Genomic DNA, 23,397 nt, shown 5'->3' with positions numbered 1-23,397 from the left:
GTAATGTTGATTAACTGAATTTAAACTTTTATAATTGAGAACGTAATTGTAAATGATTTCAAGTAAAACAATAATTGTAATTTTAAAGGCAGATCAACGTAATCATAATTGAGTTGTAATTGAACATGCATAATTGTAATTTTCAAATGTAATTGGCCCAACCCTGGCTGTGGTACTTGAGTCTTGGTCCAAACTAAAGTTTCCAGTTGACAGTGAAAACATGTGAGGACTTGTTCAGTAACAGTTAATGAACACAGTATCTGGTCTGTACCTGCACGGGCCGACTGGGAGGGGTGCTGATCAGAGGGGGGGCGCCCATGGCCGAGGCCGCCGTCAGGCTGCGCTCCCTCTCGTCCTGGTAGATCCGGTCGCGCTCGGCCTCCGGCAGCTGCAGGAAGTTCTGCATGGCGCGCAGATTGACCAGCAGCGACTGGGACGCCGTCTTAGGGTCTTCTTCTTTACGCAGAATCTCAGACAGCAAGCCCTGTAGCACCAGACCAGATCAGAGATCAGGGACCAGAGATCAGGGACCAGAGATCATAGACCAGAGATCATAGACCAGAGATCATAGACCAGAGATCAGAGACCAGAGATCAGAGACCAGAGATCAGAGACCAGATATCAGAGACCAGATATCAGAGACCAGAGATCATAGACCAGGAACCAGAAATCAGCGATCATAGACCAGAGATCATAGACCAGAGACCAGAGATCAGAGATCAGAGACCAGAGATCAAAGACCAGAGATCAGAAATCAGAGATCAAAGACCAGAGATCAGAAATCAGAGACCAGAGATCAAAGACCAGAGACCAGAGACCAGAGATCAAAGATCAGAAATCAGAGACCACAGATCAAAGATCAAAGACCAGAGATCAAAGACCAAAGACCAGAAACCAGAGATCAAAGACCAGAGATCAGAGATCAAAGACCAGTGATCATAGACCAGAGATCAGAGACCAGAGATCAAAGATCAGAGACCAGAGATCAGAAACCAGAGACCAGAGATCAAAGACCAGATATCAGAGATCAAAGACCAGAGATCAGAGCTCAAAGACCAGAGATCATAAACCAGAAATCAAAGACCACAGATCAGAGATTAAAGACAAGAGACCAGAGATCAAAGCGGGTTAAACCAACGCAGACACTCAACACCCGTTTCTACTTCAAATTAAACATTTCCTACAATAATCCCTGATTATTTCCTCAAAATCAGACTCTGAGGAAGAACTGTGCAAAACTACAATATTTGCATTTCCTGAAGAAAATGCAATAGAGGAAGAAGGTGCTGGCCCGCACTGCATTAGCTTAGCATTATCTAGCATTAGCATTAATTACCATTGGCATTAGATAGCATAAACATTAACATTAGCATTAGTTAGCATTATCATTAGCATTAACTAGTATTAGCATTAACATTAGCCTAGCATTACCTAGTAATAGCGTTAAACGAGCATTAGCATTAGCTAACACAAGCATTAGTATAGCATTAGCATTAACCTAATGTTAGCATTAGTCTAGCGCTAGCATTAACCTAGCATTAGCACTATCTTAGCATTAGCTTAGCATTAACCTAGCAACAGCTGAATATTACCAATAAGGTTGAAAAAGGTTGAAAAAGGCTGAAGAATGACTGGGGGTGAAGGGGTTAAATGTTGAAAAAGCTGAAATTTCCAATAGAAATTAATGGGAAAAGTTTCTGAATTTTTTTGACAAAATTTGACAAACGGTGTAGGAGGAGTTAACGCAGATGGAAGAGAAAACCTCCTGCATCTTCACTAACTGTACACTCAACCAGATACATGTTTACCTTTAACTGTGTAAGAAAAATTAATTTGATGATATATCGCAATATTTAAACACTTGATTATCGTATTGATCAAAAAACAAAAAATTTTTCAAATCATGTTTTTTAACAAAATTAACATTTAATATTGCAAACGTCTGCGTAGCACGTAAACGCCCAGTCACTAGGTGTCAGTGAACGCACCATCAGACCTTGTAAAACTACCTAGCTCCTCAATGTGTTTCACTTTATTTTCATAAAACTACTTTCATAAATGTATGTGGTTTCATTTTTTTTAAAGAATTTAACAGAATCAGAATCTGTTGTAGTTTAACTTTTTTTGAAAAATGTAATTTGACAGTTTGATAAACATACCACTTGATTTTTTAATTACACTTAGTTACCATTTACTTATTCTCACAAGTTTAAAAAAATTAATAAATTGTATTTCATATTATTTTGTACTTGTAAAGGTGAAATTTATAAATATTTGTATTGCGATATATCGTATCGTGACATGTAAATCATTCATGGCAATGTACACTTCTATTGACCTTAGATTTCTTATTACTTGGTGCAGTTTTCTCTCATTTCTGCTGCTTCAGACGTTTCAAAGTGTGTGTGCAAAACTAATAAAGAAACCCAGAGATGAGAAACCCTGTGACTAAAGGTTTAAATGTTGCACGAAGCACAGAAAGGGATTCCAAAGTTTCTTTTTTGCACATCTCGTGCTGCTCTCGGCGTGTAATCATCAGTCCTTTCTCTGTTTACTTTTCAATGGCGCCCGACGCCATCATCACACGACGCTAACGCCGCCATTATCAGGGACGTGTGATTGGGCCTTTTCATCAGCGCTTGGCCGCACACTGTGCAAGCCCCCGCCTCGCCTCGCCTCCTCGTCAATAGGTGTGATTAGGTGATCAAACAATCAAACAAGGTGGCATGTGGTCACGCTGCTGATGTGAATACAACCAATCAGATGAGGAGCGTTGGCAGACAGGTGAGCTGATCGCTTTCCTTCTCATGCTAAGCTCCGCCCCCTTTCTCTCTGGATAAAAGGAGCGTACAAACACTCCACCACGTCACGCATGCCGTCTTTTCCGAGGACTCGTTGTCACTCCTCCTCACACAGATTGTAGGTCTTCAGCTGTAGCGCTGCCATCTGTGTGTGTGTGTGTGTGTGTGTGTGTGTGTTAGACCTCTGACTATGTAGTGAAACCACATATTTTTCCAGGGAAGGACCGGCTGCCGTGACCAAACCTGGTCCTTCACGTGGCAGGCTGCCAGCAGAGCGGAGCTGTGAGATTACTGAGAGTTATGATATGAATGAGATACAAGAACATGTTATTAAACAGAAGCAAGTGCCATGCACCATGAGGGAAGGTATGTGCATGTGCACCAATGTTTTCTAAAGCAGGCAGACACTGTGCGATTTTTGGCTTGTGCGTCTATTTTTGGGATCGGGCCGAGTCTCTGCTAAATCATGTGTAGTATACATGATGTAGTATACATGATGTAGTATACATGATGTAGTATACATGGTGTAGTATACATGATGCAGTATACATGATGCAGTATACATGGTGTAGTATACATGATGCAGTATACATGATGTAGTATACATGGTGTAGTGTACATGGTGTAGTATACATGGTGTAGTATACATGGTGTAGTATACATGATGCAGTATACATGGTGTAGTATACATGGTGTAGTATACATGATGCAGTATACATGGTGTAGTATACATGATGTAGTATACATGATGTAGTATACATGGTGTAGTATACATTATGTAGTATACATGGTGTAGTATACATGATGTAGTATACATGATGTAGTATACATGGTGTAGTATACATGGTGTAGTATACATGGTGTAGTATACATGGTGTCGTATACATGGTGTAGTATACATGATGTAGTATACATGGTGTAGTATACATGGTGTAGTAGACATGGTGTAGTATACATGATGTAGTATACATGGTGTACTATACATGGTGTCGTATACATGGTGTAGTATACATGATGTAGTATACATGGTGTAGTATACATGGTGTCGTATACATGATGTAGTATACATTATGTAGTATACATGGTGTAGTATACATGGTGTAGTATACATTATGTAGTATACATGGTGTAGTATACATGGTGTAGTATACATGATGTAGTAGACATGGTGTAGTATACATGGTGTAGTATACATGGTGTAGTATACATTATGTAGTATACATGGTGTAGTACACATGGTGTAGTATACATGATGTAGTATACATTATGTAGTATACATGGTGTAGTATACATGGTGTAGTATACATGATGTAGTAGACATGGTGTAGTATACATGGTGTAGTAGACATGGTGCAGTATACATGATGTAGTATACATGATGTAGTATACATGGTGTAGTATACATGATGTAGTATACATGGTGTAGTATACATTATGTAGTATACATGGTGTAGTATACATGGTGTAGTATACATGATGTAGTAGACATGGTGTAGTATACATGGTGTAGTAGACATGGTGCAGTATACATGATGTAGTATACATGGTGTAGTATACATGATGTAGTATACATGATGTAGTATACATGGTGTAGTATACATGATGTAGTATACATGGTGTAGTATACATGATGTAGTATACATGGTGTAGTATACATGACCAGCTCCCCATCAGTAATCATATGGTCGCAAAAAAATCAAACCTGTTTGAAATCCAGTTGCTCCTCATGAGGTTATCACAGTTGACGCTGTGCCGCGGAGCAGCCTAACCGCTAACTCTCACACTGCGTATGCACCAACACCGTAGGACAGACTTTACTGCCCACGTCTGTCCACTTCCGGGTTCTTCTTCTTCTTCTGTTTTAATGGTGACGCTTAGCGTTCTTCTTTTTCTAATGTTTACGTTACATTTCTGAAAACAAGACTCAGACGTGTCGCGTATGGACTAAGCAGGTGGAGATTAGCCATTACAAATCCGTATCTAGATACAAACATGCGCAATGCGAGTGTATTGATTCATTCCGTGTGCATCGGGACAATTTACAGGTGAAATTGAGATGTATTGGTCACTGCGTGTCTGCATCGGTAAAATCCATCCATCATCCATCCATTTTCTGACCCGCTCGTTCCTGTTTTCAGGGTCACGGGCCAGTTTTCTCATGTTGTATTGTATTCTATCCTGTGTTTCCGAGACACATTGAATGCACCATCAATTCTTCGTGTTTTCTTTTGAACATCGACTGAAAACCAGGAAACACGTTGGTATCGTAACAAAGTTCTAACCCAGAGGTCAGTGAGAGCAGCAGCAGCTATAGAAGACATTTATAACTCACCTAAAAGCTTTCAATCAGACGTAGAATGATGGTAAACTTCACCAGATGCATGTGGTTTGTAGAGAATGCAGTGATGCTAAACATCATTGATACACTAGTATCAATGTGGTGCTGCAGTTCATATTAGTATCTGTGACAGACAGGAATATAAACATTATTATTGAAAGCGTCTCTTTAAGTCATTCATTGAGAGTGATGATGTCACAGTTTACTGTTTAAGTTGTGACAGTGTGATAAACAGGTTCTAAAAAAAGGCCTGTTTTATAGTTTTATTTTTTAAAAGGCCAAAAAGAAGTTGATGCATACTAGTAGAGATTATAGGCATTACATTTGCTGCTTATAAGGAAATCAATAAATCCTCTGTCTCTAGTACTTCACTGAACTGCAGCTTCTTATTTTCTATTTACATTTTTGGTATAATTTCTTTGCATCATGTTGAATCGTATCGTATCGCACAAAATTGCATTTCATCACATTGTGTAGAATTAAATCACCATCAAATCATATCGAATCGTATCGAATCGGGAACAGGGTTGAATCGTATCGTATCGTATCGCTGGTAGTGTATCGAGACGCGTATCGAAATCGTTGATGGTCGTTGATGGAGAGTCACATGCTCAGTATGAACGTACAGTGTGAGAACATGAATCATGAGCTGCAAACGTTCAGACTGAAAACAAGTCGCACAGATTGAGCTGAGTACAAAAAAACAGCACAGTGTATGTCCGCCTTTAGGAAACTAACAACATAAATGTGAAGTTCTGAGCAGGAACGAGAGCGTAAGGATTCCTAGAGATAGAGAAGTTCTCAGAAGTCGGGGATGACTCGTATTCAGCATCATTTATTATGTTTGGTATGATTTCAGGAAGTTTAACAGCAGTAAAATATCTAGAAAGGGAAAGAAATGAAACAGGACGGAGATGGATAAACTCTGTAACGGAATTGAGGACATTTTGAAGAGTCTCTACTGAAGCTTCTCCTCAAACCCTCCTAAGGTAGCTTTGCTGGAGTTCTTCATCTACGTGACATTGACATTGTTCTAATCAGCTTTGGTACGAGCACCTATCAGACAGGAGGATCCTCTGGGACTCAAGCCCAGTGAAGGTCACACAGAGAAAACTGGAGGTGCAACACAACCCAACACCAGATCCTCACACACCAATCCAACCATTACAATAATAGTCGCCGACTAATTTAATATTTGATCATTGTGAGTTACGTAAGCTGATCATCATTTAGTCAGTCATCTCACTTTGAAAAAATAAATAAAAATCCATCAATTGTACGATTGATTATTGAATCATTTCAATAGTCGATGACTAGTCGACTATTAAAATAGTCATTAATGTCAGTACCCATAGTTTTAAGGCTGCACGATTAATCCATACGAACTTTAAATCTGATTTTTTTATTGAGGGGGATTTTTAAAAACTCAAAATTGAAAAATGGATTTTCCCGTGTAACCACAGCTAGGGTCTTTCTCTCTTCACAACAACATGAACATGAACAACACGTTTCAAACACGTTTAACGCTTTTTAAAAATACTGAGGGATTATTTTGAGGTTGGGCAGGTTGTTATTTTATCAATATCACAGAGGATTTAACATTCTTTGTTAAAGCTTTACAGATGCACTTTATTCCCAATACACAAATTTGTTTTAACTTTTGACATAAAAAAAAATGTACTTGCAATAATTAAATCTGTTTTTTTTTAAAGGGGGGAAAAAAAATCTAAATCGGAATCGAAAATCTAGTTTTTAAGTAAAAAAAATTGGGATTTTGTTTTGAGCTAAAATCGTGTCGCCCTACCTGGTCTTTTGATCTTTGGTTTCATCAGATCTTATTAACAAAAAAACATCACCAGGACAAGATGAGGAGGTACTGCCAGGATCGCAGGAAAGGTTGAGTGGGTTCACGACGCTAACAAAGGTCTGAAGGACTGGAACAGACAAACGCAGGAAAACAGACTATGACTTTTGAAGCTATGAACGTAACGTGGCATTGACCTGTACGCCCTAGAACCGTACTCAACGTCTGCTTGTCAAACACACAGAGTCCAGACGTCCCTCTGTATCGCCTTTACTTGATATGGACATCACAACTACATTGGTAACCCAGATGTATTGTTTGAGTGTGTTAGCACGTGCTAATTTACGACACCTGTCTACAAGAGGCTTTTAAAAAAGGTTAAAAGTCCTCCTTCAAGTTCCCCAAAACAGGTCAGGGTGCAAAAATGATAAAAATGTATTGGATTTATATAGAAACCATTATACATTCACACAAGTCAATCATATCAGTCATATCGGTGGTGGTAAGCTACTTTGTAGCCACAGCTGCCCTGGGGCAGACTGACAGAAAGTGACTGTCATTTGGCAGCTACGGACCCTCTGACCACCACCAACATTCATGCACATTTATACCCATTCATACAAGGCAATGTGGGTAAAGTGCCTTGCCCAAGGACACAACAACAATGACTTGAATAGAGCGGAATTTGTTTGTTGACCCACTCAACCACTGAGCCACGGTCTACTCTGAGATCCTCCAGGAGCTCCTCAAACATACTTCTAAAGTTAAGTCCACCTGATGGAGATGGAGATCTGGTTGGTGTGGGTTTCTTACGTTGCACAACCACCACCAATGGACAGTAAACGTGTTCTTCAACCTCTGACCAATGAATCCTTCTCCTTTCGGAGGTCTCGACTAAAGCTCACCTGAGTTCTGTTGAAGGCCACACGGGCGAAGACGGCCTGCGAGATGCCAGCGCGCTTCAGCTCGTCGCGCACCCACTGGTAGATCTCCATGGACACCTCGGTGTTGGACGCCACCTGCGGCTCCAGGGGCTTGCTGTGCGAGCTGCGGTTGACGGGCGGGTGGTTGAGGTACTGCTGCGACAGCGACTGCTGCGCCAGCAGTCGGTTGACGGCGTACTGCTGGTTGAGGATCTGCGCCATCACCAGCTGCTGGTTGACCAGCTGAGGGCTGATGGGCGTGGACACCAAGCCCGGGTGGTGCAGGCCGGGGATCTGAGGCTGCCTGCCGCCCGTCTGTCCGCCGTGAGGAGGCGGAGCGTGGGACAGAGGGGGGATGGGGGAGGAGGGAGTCTGCTCGGCGGTGCTGCCGGGGATGGGCTGCTGCTGCTGGGAGAAGCCCAGGTGGTTGTGGTTGTGGTTGTGGTTGTGGTTGTGGGTGGAGCCGGGAGGCGACAAGTCGGACTGGCCGTCCATTTCTGCTGCAAGAAAACACAAAAGAGTCGTGAATCAGACTCGTCAGAATTATCAAAGCTACAGGAACACTTGGAAATACTGGAAACTGCAAAATGTGTGAATGGGTTTGAGTCCAGAACACATCATGAGATGTTCACAGAGGTGGCAAAAGTACTAGTCATCAGTTCTCATGGAAACGTATAAATACTTCAATAAAAAATTACTCTAGTAAAAGTAAAAGTATTGAAGTTGCAGCTTTACTTGAGTAAAAGTTGACAAATATATGAACACAGATCAGATAGTGGAGCCCAGAGCTCAGAGATCTATGAACACAGGTTAGATAGTGGAGCCCAGAGCTCACAGATCTATGAACACAGGTTAGATAGTGGAGCCCAGAGCTCACAGATCTATGAACACAGGTCAGATAGTGGAGCCCAGAGCTCACAGATCTATGAACACAGGTTAGATAGTGGAGCCCAGAGCTCACAGATCTATGAACATAGATCAGATAGTGGAGCCCAGAGCTCAGAGATCTATGAACACAGGTTAGATAGTGGAGCCCAGAGCTCACAGATCTATGAACATAGATCAGATAGTGGAGCCCAGAGCTCAGAGATCTATGAACACAGGTTAGATAGTGGAGCCCAGAGCTCACAGATCTATGAACACAGGTCAGATAGTGGAGCCCAGAGCTCACAGTAAACAGGGTCATGCTACTTTTAGTTGTAGCCTAACCCTAAGTGGAACAAAAAGCTGAAGTCAGCATCACATGGAACATTTTTAAATCCAAGTTAAAGGCTTTTCTTTTTCTCTACTAACTATGATTGAGGGAGATTTTTAATCATGTTATTGTTAATTTAATGTTTTTACTGCTGATTGTTTAATCATGTTAAGCACATTGAATGTGCCTTACATTAGAAATGCACAATACAAATAAAATGTTCTTTTTTATTATTTGTAACCTTGTTTATTTAAATTGTTTTGTAAGGTGAACTGTTGAAAATTAGCTTTTAAACTCAGATTTTCTAGATTTAGTTTTCTTATATTAAACGACTCGTCTCGTTGGGCTGATCATAAATTGTTCACATTCATGTTACTTTTCTAATCCTAGAACAAAAGAGGCGGTAACGTTTGCGGCGTAAACAAATGTCAGAGTGACTGACTGACGGCGATGTGCATTGTGGTTTTTTTTTCACTATGACTCATACATTGTGTATGATTCAACTCTGGTTTATAAAGAAGGAAAATAAGGAATGAAATCATAATAATCGATTCTACTGAAGTATTGAATCTGCAGCTAACGATAAAAACACTTTTTTTTTTTTAAAGCAAATTAGTAAAAACAAGTGAAAGAGCTCCACATTTACACAATAATGGGTTAAAATCACATTTAATAGACACTTTTTCATTGATCTACTAAATGTTATCACAGTCAGAACGTTATCATTCCAGTTCAAACACATAAATGAGATGTTAAAAAGTGTTCCTGTCTTTTCTAAAAAGCCTCGACACTGAGTTTTCTGATGAAAATGCCTCTTTTTCTTTCTTCCCTCTCATTTAAACTCGCCTGCTTCTGTTTTTAGGGGAGAGCGTTCATTAAGCCACGCTGACTCAATGACTACTTCTTTATTCGTTTGTGGGTTTTTCATATCGTTTAAATTTAGCTCGGGTGGTTTCCAACACAGTCTTCTACACTGTGACAAACTTAGAAACAGAAACGTTGTGAGGACAGAGTGAGTGCAGTTACACAACCTCAGAGAAAACGCATCCATCTCATGCTTTCATAGAGATTCACACACTTTGGTTCTCACGCCAACATTTAAAGATGCTGTAGATCAGTGGTTCTCAAACTTTTTTTGACTCAAGTCCCCCATTTCTCCAAGTACCCCCTTATTAAAACATAACTATAGAGCAAAATGATGGAATGAATGAGTGATAACACACATTTTAACGTATTTCATTCTGTAAATAAGAGCAATGAAACAGTATTTAGTGCCTCATGACTTCTTAACAATTACATCATCATTTTGTGTATTTTCGGTGTCATTTTGTGTATTTTGCTTGTCTGTCCTTTTTATTATTCAGTATATTTTTCTCTTATTTTGTGTGTTTTTGGTGTCGTTTGGTAGTTTATTATGTCGTTTAGTATGTTTCTCTGTTATTTTTGTGTATATCGTAGATATTTTGTGTGTTTTTCTCTCATGTAGTGTGTCTTTGTTGTCATTTTGTGTAAGTATTTTTCTGTTAATAGTGCATGTTTTTGGTGTTATTTTGTTGTTGTTTGTCTGTTCTTTTTATTCGTCAGTATATTTTTCTCTTATTTTGTGTGTTTTTGTTGTCGTTTTGTGAGTTGCTGGTAAAATGTAGCATGATTTAACTAAACATGTGCGTTACATACACTGCTGTAGATGTTGTTATTGTAGGCATCGTAAATCAATAAATAAAAGACCAACTGAACTGCAACTTTAAGTGAAAACAGCAGAAATGTGTTGGAAGTCTCTTTGGTAGAGAGGTTTTCTTTATTTTATCATGATTTCAAAGGTAATTCATCCTACATTTTTAGTGCAATAAGTTTTATACTTATTGATTAAGTTAGATTAGATTAGAGGCTAAGGAAGTGCTTGTACATTTTGATGTGATCTTATTTAATTAGTGGCCATACTTTAAAAAAACAAAAAGATTATTTAATTGTGTTACATTCTATTTCAGTGTTTCTCAAAAGGGGGTTTGTGTACCTCCAGGAGTACGCGGTGGCACTAGAGGGAGGACTTGAGAAAGAGAGTGAAAAATTAACAAATAAAGCATCAGTGTTGACTGGAGAGGAGAAAACTAAAGAAAAATTCTTTCAGGAGCCACTAAATCAGTGTTTTTCAACCTTGGGGTCGGGACCCCATGTAAGGTCGCCTGAAATTTCTGAAAAATGTAATTTTGAAATCACCAAAATCTTAAAAAAACTGCATTTCTACGCAACAAACATTCAGTAAAAATAAATAAATATTATCTGAGCTCAAACGTGATCGAAAACTAACACGAAAAAAAGAAATTCTTGACATGAAAATGGATCACGATCCAAAAAAGGTTGTGAACCACTGAACCAAATACTGTCCGTTTCCACATATTTACAAAATGAGATCATTTAAAATGTGTTTAATTACTCATTCATTCCATCACTATGATTTATAGTTGTTTTTAAATAGTTTTCTATAAATAAAGGGGGTATTCTTGGATTCAGAAATAAGAAAAAGGTGGTGTTTGAGCAAAAAAAGTTTGAGAACCACTGATCTAGTTGGTATTTCATCTTATTTTATTTTGTTATATTTCATTTATTTATTTATTGGTGTGACACTTGTCGTGCATTTCCTCAGGTTAAAGTGCAGTGAGGATCCTGTGAATGTTTGCATTAAAGATTCATATGCACGGCAACATTAGCGCCTCAGAAGCGTGCGGCGCCCTGCGGACGCACAGAAAGGCTTTGTAGGAGACGGTGAAAGGAGTAAATTGTGTTAAAGGGGAAATAAAAGAGAAAGAGTGGGGGAGTGATGGGGGGGCAGGGGGAGTGGTTAACAGATGAGAGATTAAGAGTGTGGACATATTCCAAAAATACACGCAATAATCTGGCGTTTCGGGGCGGCTGTTTCTTCACTGTCAGGAAACACAAAAACACCCGATGAAGAACAAACGGCGAGGATTGAAAAGAAGGAACGCACAAAAAAATCTGGGTAATAATCACATCTACTTCCATAATCCCCACCATAGCCTGACTCTGATGGTATGGAGTGCCTATTCACACACACACACACACACACACACACACACACAGTGCTGGGGGGCAAACTCACAACACACACACAAGCACACGGAGGCATTTCCATGTAAATTGAAAAGAGACGGGCTGACAGCGAGCAGCAGGCCCTAAAGGAGAAACGGGAGTCCTGGTGTGGAATCCTGCCACAAAAGAGCTGTGGATTAAACACACAATGCAGCGGGATGTGGAATACTGAGCGAGCGAGAGAGAGAGAGAGAGAGAGAGAGAGACTCTAGATAGAGATGTAAAGTAATGCCGTACAAATACTCCCTCACTGTACTTTAGCAGGTATTCAGGTATGCGTTGCGTAAACTCTACAGAGGAAAACCAACCTGCAATCGCTGCGTTGCCAGGTTGGGTTCAGTGGGCGTAAAGAAAGTACGTTCTGCAGAGCAGCAGTTCATTTGGGATTGTGAGACACTGGGAGGGGTCACCAGATTCCTTCCAGAAACTAAATTTTTTTATGAACAATTTGAGCCCATTTTTGCTTATTTTTACTCTTTTTCTGCAATGACACCAAACTTGCCATATTTAAACCTATTTACATCCCTTTTTCTCGCCATAGTTTTGCTCTTTTTAATGCATTTTTGTTACATTTCTCCCATTTCTGACACTACAGCGTCAAATTTTAGCGCTTGTTCTGCACATCTTGTCAAATTTTCTGCACTTTTAAACCCATTTCCACCACTTTTCTACCTAATGTCACTATTTTTTGCCAATTTAACCACATTTATGATTTGTCATGCCCATTATTTGCCAGTTTAAACTAATTGTTCTTCATTTTTTCTGCCACTTTCAGGCCAATATTGACACTTTGAACACTTTTTACCACTTTTTCTGTCTGTTTTTGTCCACTCTAATTTGCAACTTTTAACCAATTTCAGTGCTTTTTAAAATCCCATTTCACCATTGTTTCCTACATTTTTGGTCACTTTTAACTCTTTTTTTTCAGATTGAAACAAAATATAGAATATAGTTATCCCAAGCTAACTATATACTATGGCCCGAATAATAGTAAACTTCCTGGATGACTGTTCTTCAGTGTTTATGTCTGTTTTCAACCACCTTCAGCTACAGTGGGGGGGACAGGGAGAACATGCAAATTCCACACAGACAGATCCCATGTGACTGAGAGCTCATTCCCAGAATGCTGATTTGAATCTACCAACAGTAAACTCACAAACACAGCCCGGGTTCTTCTAGTGGGTCTTACATCAGAGATGGACAACCTGCGGCACAGGGGCCACATGTGGCCCTCTGCCTAAATTTGCACAAATTATCTGCGCAAAATGTCTCAAAAAGCTCAAACTATACACAGCATGACATCAAAAACACACGGATAGACTCCAAAATCACACAAAATGACCAAAAATACACAAAAGTATAAAAAATACACACAAAAAAGCACAAAAGGAAAAAAAAATTACAGAAAAATACACAAAATAGGCAATAAAATTACACAAACGGGCAGAAAAATGCTTATAATGACTCAAAAACACAAAAAATGAATGAGGAATATAAAGATTGACATTGAAAAAATGCACAAATTCACTCTAAAAAGACAGAATGACAAAAATGTCAAAATTAAAGAGAAATACACAAAATGATGAAAAAAATGCATAATTTGACTGCAAAAAAACTAAAAAAATGAATAATACACACAAATTCACTCTAAAAACACACAAAATGAGACAAAATTGCACCAGCATTCATTGAATTTAGTGGAGTCACAGATTTGACCTCAACACCTGTGTATGAGGACTTTTACACAAACTGAAGCACCAGTGTCATGTCTGATGCTAGAGCTACACTACATTCACTACAGGTACACTTTAAATGAAAACGTGGAGATGGGTCTAATTAATAATCATGTGAATATTGATCAGAGTGGGAGGTGAAATGTGTTGCTAGCGGGAAGCTAAAGCCACTATAAGAGCTTGTGCTGACAGGACACGTGGGTGGACAGAGTGTGTGTGTAAGCACATCTTTAGATGGTATGTATGTACACACACAGTAAAGTTCCCATCAGGTCCTCAGAGAGAACAAACTAATGAACAGCTCAGCTCTTCATCAGGAGGAAACGCAACAAGACTCTTTTTAGACTTCTCTGATCAAACGCAGGAAAAGATGAACAGAGGCTCAGTTTCTGAGAACAAACATTTACAGCAGTTTAGACCTGCCAGCTTCTCCAAATGAAGCTCCTAGCATCACGTTATCAGGGTTCTCACCAGTGCTGTTGACCGTAGGGACCCCCAACGTTGTCATTTTGTTCCACTACGAGGTAATGTCACACCCTACGCTCAGTTTTCAGCAACGTAGGGTGGATTTTCTTTTTTTAATCTGTACCGTTGTAATAATTGTTGCACACGTGGACACAACAGAGACTTCCAGGTGTGCATGTGTTGTTTTAACTCTATTTTTAATCTGAATAACCCCAAACACACACATTAGCCGCACTGTCTATTTAATACAGGCGATTTGCTCGGATGTTCCTGTCTTCAGCTGAGGACCCCGAGGACCCCTGCAGCCACCTCGCTGCCCCCGATGCTGCCTGTGTGCATCCTCCACTTGTTAACCATAATCACTGTCCAATATAAACAGAGCTTCAACCAGACGTAGCATGAAGCTGCTCATCATGTTTATAACGTGTGCACATACGTCAACACCTTCTGGTTGAAATGTGTTCTGACTTAAATCAGCTTCATTCTGGTCGGTCAGGTTCAGGTTCAGGTTTGGGTCGCGTTCTCTTGGTCCGGGTCTTCTTTTTTCAACCCAATTAAAGCTGTAATGTGTGCATCTACACGAGTGTGTGTACATAAAAAAACACGCAACACGATTTTCAAAACACACAAAAAATGCAAAAAAAAAAGAGAAACCATAACAAAGACACCAAAAACACATATAAAACTAAAGAAACATACACAAAATGACAGTAAAAACACATAAAACTAAAGAAACATACACAAAATAACAACAAAAAAAAACATTTTTTGAACAACACAGCATAAAAAAACACGCAACAAACGCACAAAAATAAAATTCTAAAGATATTCTAAAATACCAAAAACATACAACAAATATAAAACTAGTAACATACACAAAATGAGCCAAAGAACACTAAAAGATACCAAAAATACACAAAATAACAACAGATTTCTTTTTAAACACAACAAAACAACATAAAAACAGACTATTTTCAAAACACAAAAAATTATAGAAATATAAGTGTGAAACACGGTGTCCAACGTTTGCTTACTTAGAAAAACCTGCATAGGTACAAGGGTAAGGAGCGTCCTCCAAAGTGTGTGTGTGTGTGTGTGTGTGTGTGTGTGTGTGTGTGTGTGTGTGTGTGTGTGTGTGTGTGCATGTGTGTGTGTTAACATACCTAATGCATTGGCACGCGGGCTCTCACGGAGGACGCACGTCCCCAGGTATCCCTCCAGCTGGGAGGGTTGGCACATGCCTACACGGTTGAGTGGCGCGCGCGCACACACACACACACACACACACACACACACAGTGGAGATGTGAGGAAAGAGGCACATGGTTAGAACTTCTCCACACTTGGTAGTTGCCTCTTCAGTTGACATTTCAAACAGTGACAGCACTAGCTTGATATTATGATATGTAATGTACATATAATATATCTATGATCTGTCACCTGTGTCTCACACAAACTACACTAAACGGCCACGTTTACAGGAGAGCTTTAATTCCCCTTAAATTCAGAATAAAGGTAAATTCTCTTTAAAATGACTTTGTAAACCAGGGCCGAACAATATGTCGATCACGATCTACCGGTCGATCGCGGACGCATTTTGTGTCGATTACGCACGTGGGCTGCAAGACGTCATGAATGACTGAGAACGGCACATATACTAAAAATGAAACCTAACAATTCAGCTTCTGACCTCAGTTTGAGGGGGCGCTAGCACATTGACAACCTGTAATAATCAGTAGAAGAAGAATCTCGACCAATATTTACGATCAGCATCTTCGGAACAACCTACTGTACGTGTGTGGAACCTATTGAAGTTGTTCTGAAGAACAAAATGAGCTACAAATACTGAAGCGCTCTGTGTGCTACTGACTGGAACCGATACATGTGCTTTTTATTGTTGGTCTTTGATGAAGTGAGCAGCTGTGTTTGGTGCTTTGCATTTTCAAAATGTTTTTCTTCATTGTATTGTTGTAAACGCCGTAATTCCGAACGAAAACAGCCATTTTGAATGAAACTTAAATTTTAATTAGGAATGGAATAATTAGTCCATCTTGTAAATGTTTAATTTTGGTCGTTCTGCACATTGGTCGTTCTGTAGCGATGAAGCGCTGGTGACCACATAATCCAAGATGGCCGCCCGGACTAGAGCCAAGACTATTTATTTAATAAAAGCCTTAGAAGACATGAATAAAAGGACAAGAGTGGACGGACGGAAGCATAAATATGAGCACATTCACACAGATTTATTACACACACACACACACACACACATATTACACACACAGATTTATTACACACACACACACACACACACATTACACACACACAGACTTATTACACACACACACATATTACACACAGAGATTTATTACACACACACACACAGACTTATTAAACACACACACAGACTCATTACACACCCACACACAAACATATTACACACACACACAAACATATTACACACACACACACACACACACAGACTTATTACACACACACAGAAACATATTACACACACACACAAACATATTACACACACAAACATATTACACACACACACACACAAACATATTACACACACACACACAGACTTATTACACACACACAAACATATTACACACACACACACAGACTTATTACACACACACACAAACATATTACACACACACACACACACACAGACTTATTACACACACACAGAAACATATTACACACACACACAAACATATTACACACACACACACACAAACATATTACACACACACACAGACTTATTACACACACACAGAAACATATTACACACACACACAAACATATTACACACACACAAACATATTACACACACACAGACTTATTACACACACACACACACACACACACACAGACTTATTACACACACACAGAAACATATTACACACACACACAAACATATTACACACACACAGACTTATTACACACACACAGAAACATATTACACACACACACAAACATATTACACACACACAGACTTATTACACACACACAAACATATTACACACACACAGACTTATTACACACACACACACACACACACAGACTTATTACACACACACAAACATATTACACACACACACAGAAACATATTACACACACACAAACATATTACACACACACACACAGACTTATTACACACACACAGAAACATATTACACACACACAAACATATTACACACACACACAAACATATTACACACACACACAAACATATTACACACACACAGACATATTACACACACACAGACTTATTACACACACACAGACTTATTACACACACACACACACAGACTTATTAGTACTTCTTCTAGCTCCGCCTCCTGCTCAGCTGACCAAAGTGAAACCATTTGTTATTGTCCAACTGCTGCTGCTTTAAAACTACAATCAAAATAAAAGTGAGAATAATTTTTATTATGTGGTCATTAATGTTGGAGCTGAAAATAAAAAGTTTGTTGTGTGTTTTTCCAATAAATGTGAATACGTTCAGTTATGAGTGCACGATTATGGCCAAAATGATAATCACGATTATTTTGATCAATATTGTAATCACGATTATAATCACAAATATGTATCATGTTAGGAAAAACATCTGTTTTTATTACACAACTTTTAAACAAACAATAAGCTTTTAATAAGAATTATACTAAACATGAATACAGTGCAGAGCCTGTATTTTAAATGTAAATATTGCCAACGATCAGATTTATTTCACGTTTCAAACCAAAACGATTAAAATGTGATTAATTGTGCAGCCCTCGTTTCTCCCCCCTGTCCAATCAGAACCCTTCCCAACCCCCCAGACCTAAAGCAGGATTGAATAAAGGCAAATAAACATGTTTTTCATGTAAACCTCAATCTGAAAAATACTATCTCCATGTAAACACAAAGCACAACACTTTCATTCTGAATAATTTCATTCTGAATAATTAATTCTGAATAAAAAAAAAAAATTATGTAACCGCGGCCATAGAGTTTCTCCCTCTGCAGCAGCTCTGACACAACTACATAACAGCACAACTACACAACAATTTAACTACACAACTACACAACAGCACAACTACACAACAATTTAACTACACAACTACACAACAGCACAACTACACAACAATTTAACTACAGAACTACACAACAACTACACAGCCACTTAACTACACAACTACACAACAGCACAACTTAACTACACAACTACAAAACAACTTAACTACACAGCCACTTAACTACACAACTACACAACAGCACAACAACACAACAACTTAACTACACAACTACACAACAGCACAACAACTTAACTACACAACAACTTTACTACACAGACACTTAACTACACAACTACACAACAGCACAACTTAACTACACAACTACAAAACTACACAACAGCATCACAACATACTACACAACTACACAACAACACAACTGGTCAGAGGGGATTTTTTTTTAGGGAGTAAACGGAGCGTGGACGGAGGATTGGGAACACGTAATTTAATTTCAGAGTAGGCGGTGGCACATGTGAAACTTTAGCACACTGACACACACACACACACACACTGACACATACACACACACAGACAGACACACACACACACTGACACACACACACACACACACACACAGTGACACACACACACACACACACTGACACACACACACACACACAAATTGTGTGTGGGCGGGGTTAATGCAATAATAGCAGAGTCAATGATAAGTCTTTGCTGGACTAAAGAAGCTGCACAGAGTCGTTTTAAATCATTAGATAACAAGATAAAAATGCTTTTCTGCTTCCTGCAGGGAGACAAAGACATGACCGGGACATATTGTAATCCTGTGTGTGTGTGTGTGTGTGTGTGTGTGTGTGTGTGTGTGTGTGTGTGTGTGTGTGTGTGTGTGTGTGTGTGTGTGTGTGTGTGTGTGTGTGTGTGCGTGCGTGCGTGCGTGCGTGTGTGTGTGTGTGCGTGAGAGAGAGAGAGAGCCCCTGCGTTTTGCTTACCCATCATATCTTTTGTCTTCTTGAAATGTTTATACCAGCGCCCGAATTCCTGACACTTCGCCGCCGACACATTTGCATAGTAAGTGCTGTTCACAATGGAGGAAATCATGCTCTGAAAGAGAGAGATTGATTGAGAGAGAATGAGACTTTAGGTTCCGTCCTACAGCGTGCACACATTATATAAAAGCTGGTGAAACATGCACGAGACAAAAAGCACACAAACACAACCGCATTCAAACATGCACAGTTGGTATTGATTTGGACAGAAACTTTCACCGAATCCTCCTTTTTCTCATCAAATGCCTTTGAGTTTGAGATTATCAGAACAGATATGGGCAACTGGCGGCCAGGGGGCCACAAAACGGCCCTTCGTCTGTTTCTGTGTGGACCCCAAAGGTAAACTCGCAACATTAATCCAAAAAGACACAAACAGAAAAAAAAATCAAGCAAGAAGCTTTTAAAAATATGCTAAAAAAATACCAAAAAAACACAAAATAAAACCAAGGACACACATAGATACAACAGGAACCCATACAATGAGAGAAAATTACACAAAGTGACAGTATGACACATAAAATGAAAACAAAAATACACAAAATGAGAGAAACACATTAAATTTTACAAAAAACACACAAGCACAAATTACAACAAAAACAAATAGAAGAAAAACACACAATAAAATGAAAAACACACAAACAACAACAAAATATCAGAATTTTTTTTTTTTTAAATACCAAAAAATGCAAACATAAAAAAAAACGTACAAGACAATTGTAAAAACTAACAAAAACACACAAAATGACAACAAAAACACATTAATTAAGAGAAACATACCAAAAATGACAGGAAAAATACAACTAACTACGACAACTAAAACATATACAACTAAAGAAGCACTCAGAGCGCTGACCTCCGCCAAGCAGCTCAAGCTCAGCTAACACGCTCCGGGCACGGTGACATGTAAACTCAGACTCTGAGAGAACCTATGACATCATCAACAAAAAGTTCCACAGTGTAGATAGGAAAATGAATGATCACCAAAATGTAATCCACAGTTTCTTGTCCCATTTATCAATTTTCCTGAAAATGTCGTCCAAATCTGTTCACAAGTTTTCAAGTTATCTTGCTAACACTGACAGACTGACTGACAGATAAACAGACGGTACAACATGACCTTACGTTCTGCACTTCACGCTTGGCGGTGGTAACAAGAGAAACATACACAAAATTCAAAATGAAACAAAAAACACACAAAACGCAAACAAAAACATAAAGAACAAGAGAAGCATAGACAAAGTGAAACCAAACACACACAAAAAGAAACCAAAAACACACAAAATGAAACCAAAAACACACAAAATGAAACTATAAACACACAAAATGAAACCAAAAACACACAAAATGAAACCATAAACACACAAAAAGAAACCATAAACACACAAAATGAAACCATAAACACACAAAAAGAAACCATAAACACACAAAAAGAAACCATAAACACACAAAAAGAAACCATAAACACACAAAATGAAACCATAAACACACAAAAAGAAACCATAAACACACAAAAAGACAGTAAAAACATATTGAAAGGGAGAGACACACACAAAATTACAGTAAAAACACAAAACAAGCAAAAAAATACTAAAAGATAGGAAAAACACACAAAATAAAACACAACACGACAAAAAAAAAAACATACAATGAGGGAAAATTACAAAAATTCACAGTATGACACACAAAATGACAACAAAAATACACAATATAAGAGAAACACACTAAATTATAGAGAAAAACACACATTAGCACATATTACAACACAAACAAATATGAGAAAAACACACAAAAACAACAACAAACACTTATAAAACAGCAACAAAAACACAGAAACTGAGAATAAAACGTTGTCATTATTATCACACAGTCACATTATTGTGGCGCCCGCTGTGATGAAAGCTGCCCGTCTCTGTGATAACAGTGTGTTAAGTTAAAGCATCAGTACCGGAGGAGCTTTGGGATGTAAACACATCAGCCTCTTTGAATGTTCACTTCTTTATGCGTACAATCTGTTTAAGACGACGACTTCTATACCACGTCTGCTCCAACCCTCCATGAGAGGAAACACTTCCCGCTTCCTTCACACCTCGGCGTGGCCGCGGGTCAACAACGCGCTCGCCGCCTTTCATCGCTATAAATATTCAAAGGAGGCCCACCATCTGCTTCCAAAGCACAGGTATGGTATGTATGCTTTCTTTATCATTCCCTGTAGCGCTAGCGCTGCTAGGAGGGGGCGGGGCTACAGCTGTGCCCACACCACTCACATGATTCATCAATGCTCTCCATGGGAAGAGGTTGTGGCACTGCAGGTTGGATCGCTGTCCCATGACTCAGCAACATTTCACATCGCACATTGTTTCCTAACTGTCAATTATACACTTAATATGTTATTAAAGCAGAAAGTCAGGGCTGAGAAATCCCCTTTAATGGTTTCTAGGAAAGAATGTATTTAATCACTGAGCTGACAGACGTAGTAGCTACACACCACACGGCCAAAGAAACAGGTTTTATTACGTCGTTTATTAGGTCTTTTATTTTTAAATTACCACACTAACTCCCTTTCTCTTCATACAAACATCACATTGATTCCCTTGCAGTGAAATGACTCGACTTATATCTACGTTTAACATTCAATCGTTTTACAATCAGAGTTGTCAGATACAGCGAAACAAGTTCTACGTTAACTTAAAAGCTGTAAATAAGTAGAAGTCACCTATTATTTTATTTTACTTTTATTTTGAACATTTAGCAAAAATAATACCAAATAAATGTTCCATCGTACAATCGTCAACAGCTTAAACAACTTAAAGTAGCCGTTATTGTCTCTATTTCAGTATCAAAAGGGGAGTGGTTACGACAACAGGAAATAACCAGCGCTTCAAAGGCTCATGGGAAATGTCGTGCTGTAAAAGTCTCCGTTTACAACATAAAATGTAGTAAATAAAGGTCAAAGTCGACTGAAAATAAAAGTAGAAATGGTTACTTTTGTTTACGAACTCACGCATAATTATTTATCAGAAATACTTCACGAGAAAAAAGTCACAAATTGTCAAAAGCATTTTTCTAAATCCTGCAGTTTCTCACAAACAATCCCACAAAATTGACCTCAATCACACACCAAAATCAGCAGCGCTCATATTTTCTGCTGAGTCATATAATCTCTGTTTATGTCCAAACTTTCAAAGTAAAAGTACCAGTAGTGCTGCATCACAGGTTCTACAAAAAAGTCTGTCAATCAGTGTCACAAAGCAGTTGTCATTTCCTCACAGAATAAACTGGATCAATCAATCATTCAACATGTTCACACACACACACACACACACACACACACATCAAAGTCAGCTCCAAGCTAGTTCACAGGAGAGCATGGCGTAGGTCCCATCAAGTCTGTGAAGCTCCTGCCAAACCATAAGAACAGTCAGGAAACGATCCAACTTTTAAGATTCAGTGATTTTCGCCTCCAGCAGCGTCACGTCTTTGCTTCCTGAAGTGTGTGCAGCACGTTGATGATGTCAGAGGCGGAGCTTGCAGCTGTTTACATGTTTGTAAACAAACAACAAAGTATCTCAACGTTTCTAATGTAGGGCCTCGCGTTTTAAACGTAATCGTGTAAAACAGAAGTCACATTCTGAAATAAAGCCAGGCCCCAAATACGCAACAGAAATGCTTCACATGCATGTTTTGGGATAATATCACCATCCGTGGCGTGTACCCTTCATTCTTTGGTTATTGTGTTTTAAAATCAAATCAAAATAACAAAGGATGTGCTTATTTAGTTTTTATGATTTAAAACCAAAACAGAAATACAAAAAAATCAAAAACCAGATGAGCAGCATTTTTCTTTTTAAAAATTAAATCTTATGTGTTTGTGTGATATTTGGATATTTATGGGTCATATTTTAATCTCACCACACAGAGGGACCCCCAGACGGGGGCAGACTTTTACTGCCTGACAAA

At 38.9% G+C, this 23,397-nt stretch overlaps 1 protein-coding gene across 1 annotated transcript in view; it reads right to left on the bottom strand.

The window, feature by feature from the left end:
- The window catches only part of satb1b (SATB homeobox 1b), an 84,187-nt gene that overhangs the window by 41,084 nt on the left and 19,706 nt on the right, over positions 1–23,397 (bottom strand). The window contains exons 4-8 of the mRNA XM_028471565.1: positions 23,355–23,389; positions 19,384–19,495; positions 15,531–15,608; positions 7,849–8,366; positions 272–484 (exon numbers count right to left, since the gene is read on the bottom strand). Of these exons, the coding sequence (XP_028327366.1) occupies positions 272–484; positions 7,849–8,366; positions 15,531–15,608; positions 19,384–19,495; positions 23,355–23,389 (956 nt within the window). The remainder of the gene's footprint in view (positions 1–271; positions 485–7,848; positions 8,367–15,530; positions 15,609–19,383; positions 19,496–23,354; positions 23,390–23,397) is intronic.

The sequence above is a fragment of the Gouania willdenowi genome, chromosome 16, assembly GCF_900634775.1.
Source record: "Gouania willdenowi chromosome 16, fGouWil2.1, whole genome shotgun sequence".
Taxonomy (NCBI): Eukaryota; Metazoa; Chordata; class Actinopteri; order Blenniiformes; family Gobiesocidae; genus Gouania; species Gouania willdenowi.
The sequence above is the reverse complement of the archived record's forward strand: the minus strand, read 5'-3'. Positions and strand labels throughout refer to the sequence as shown.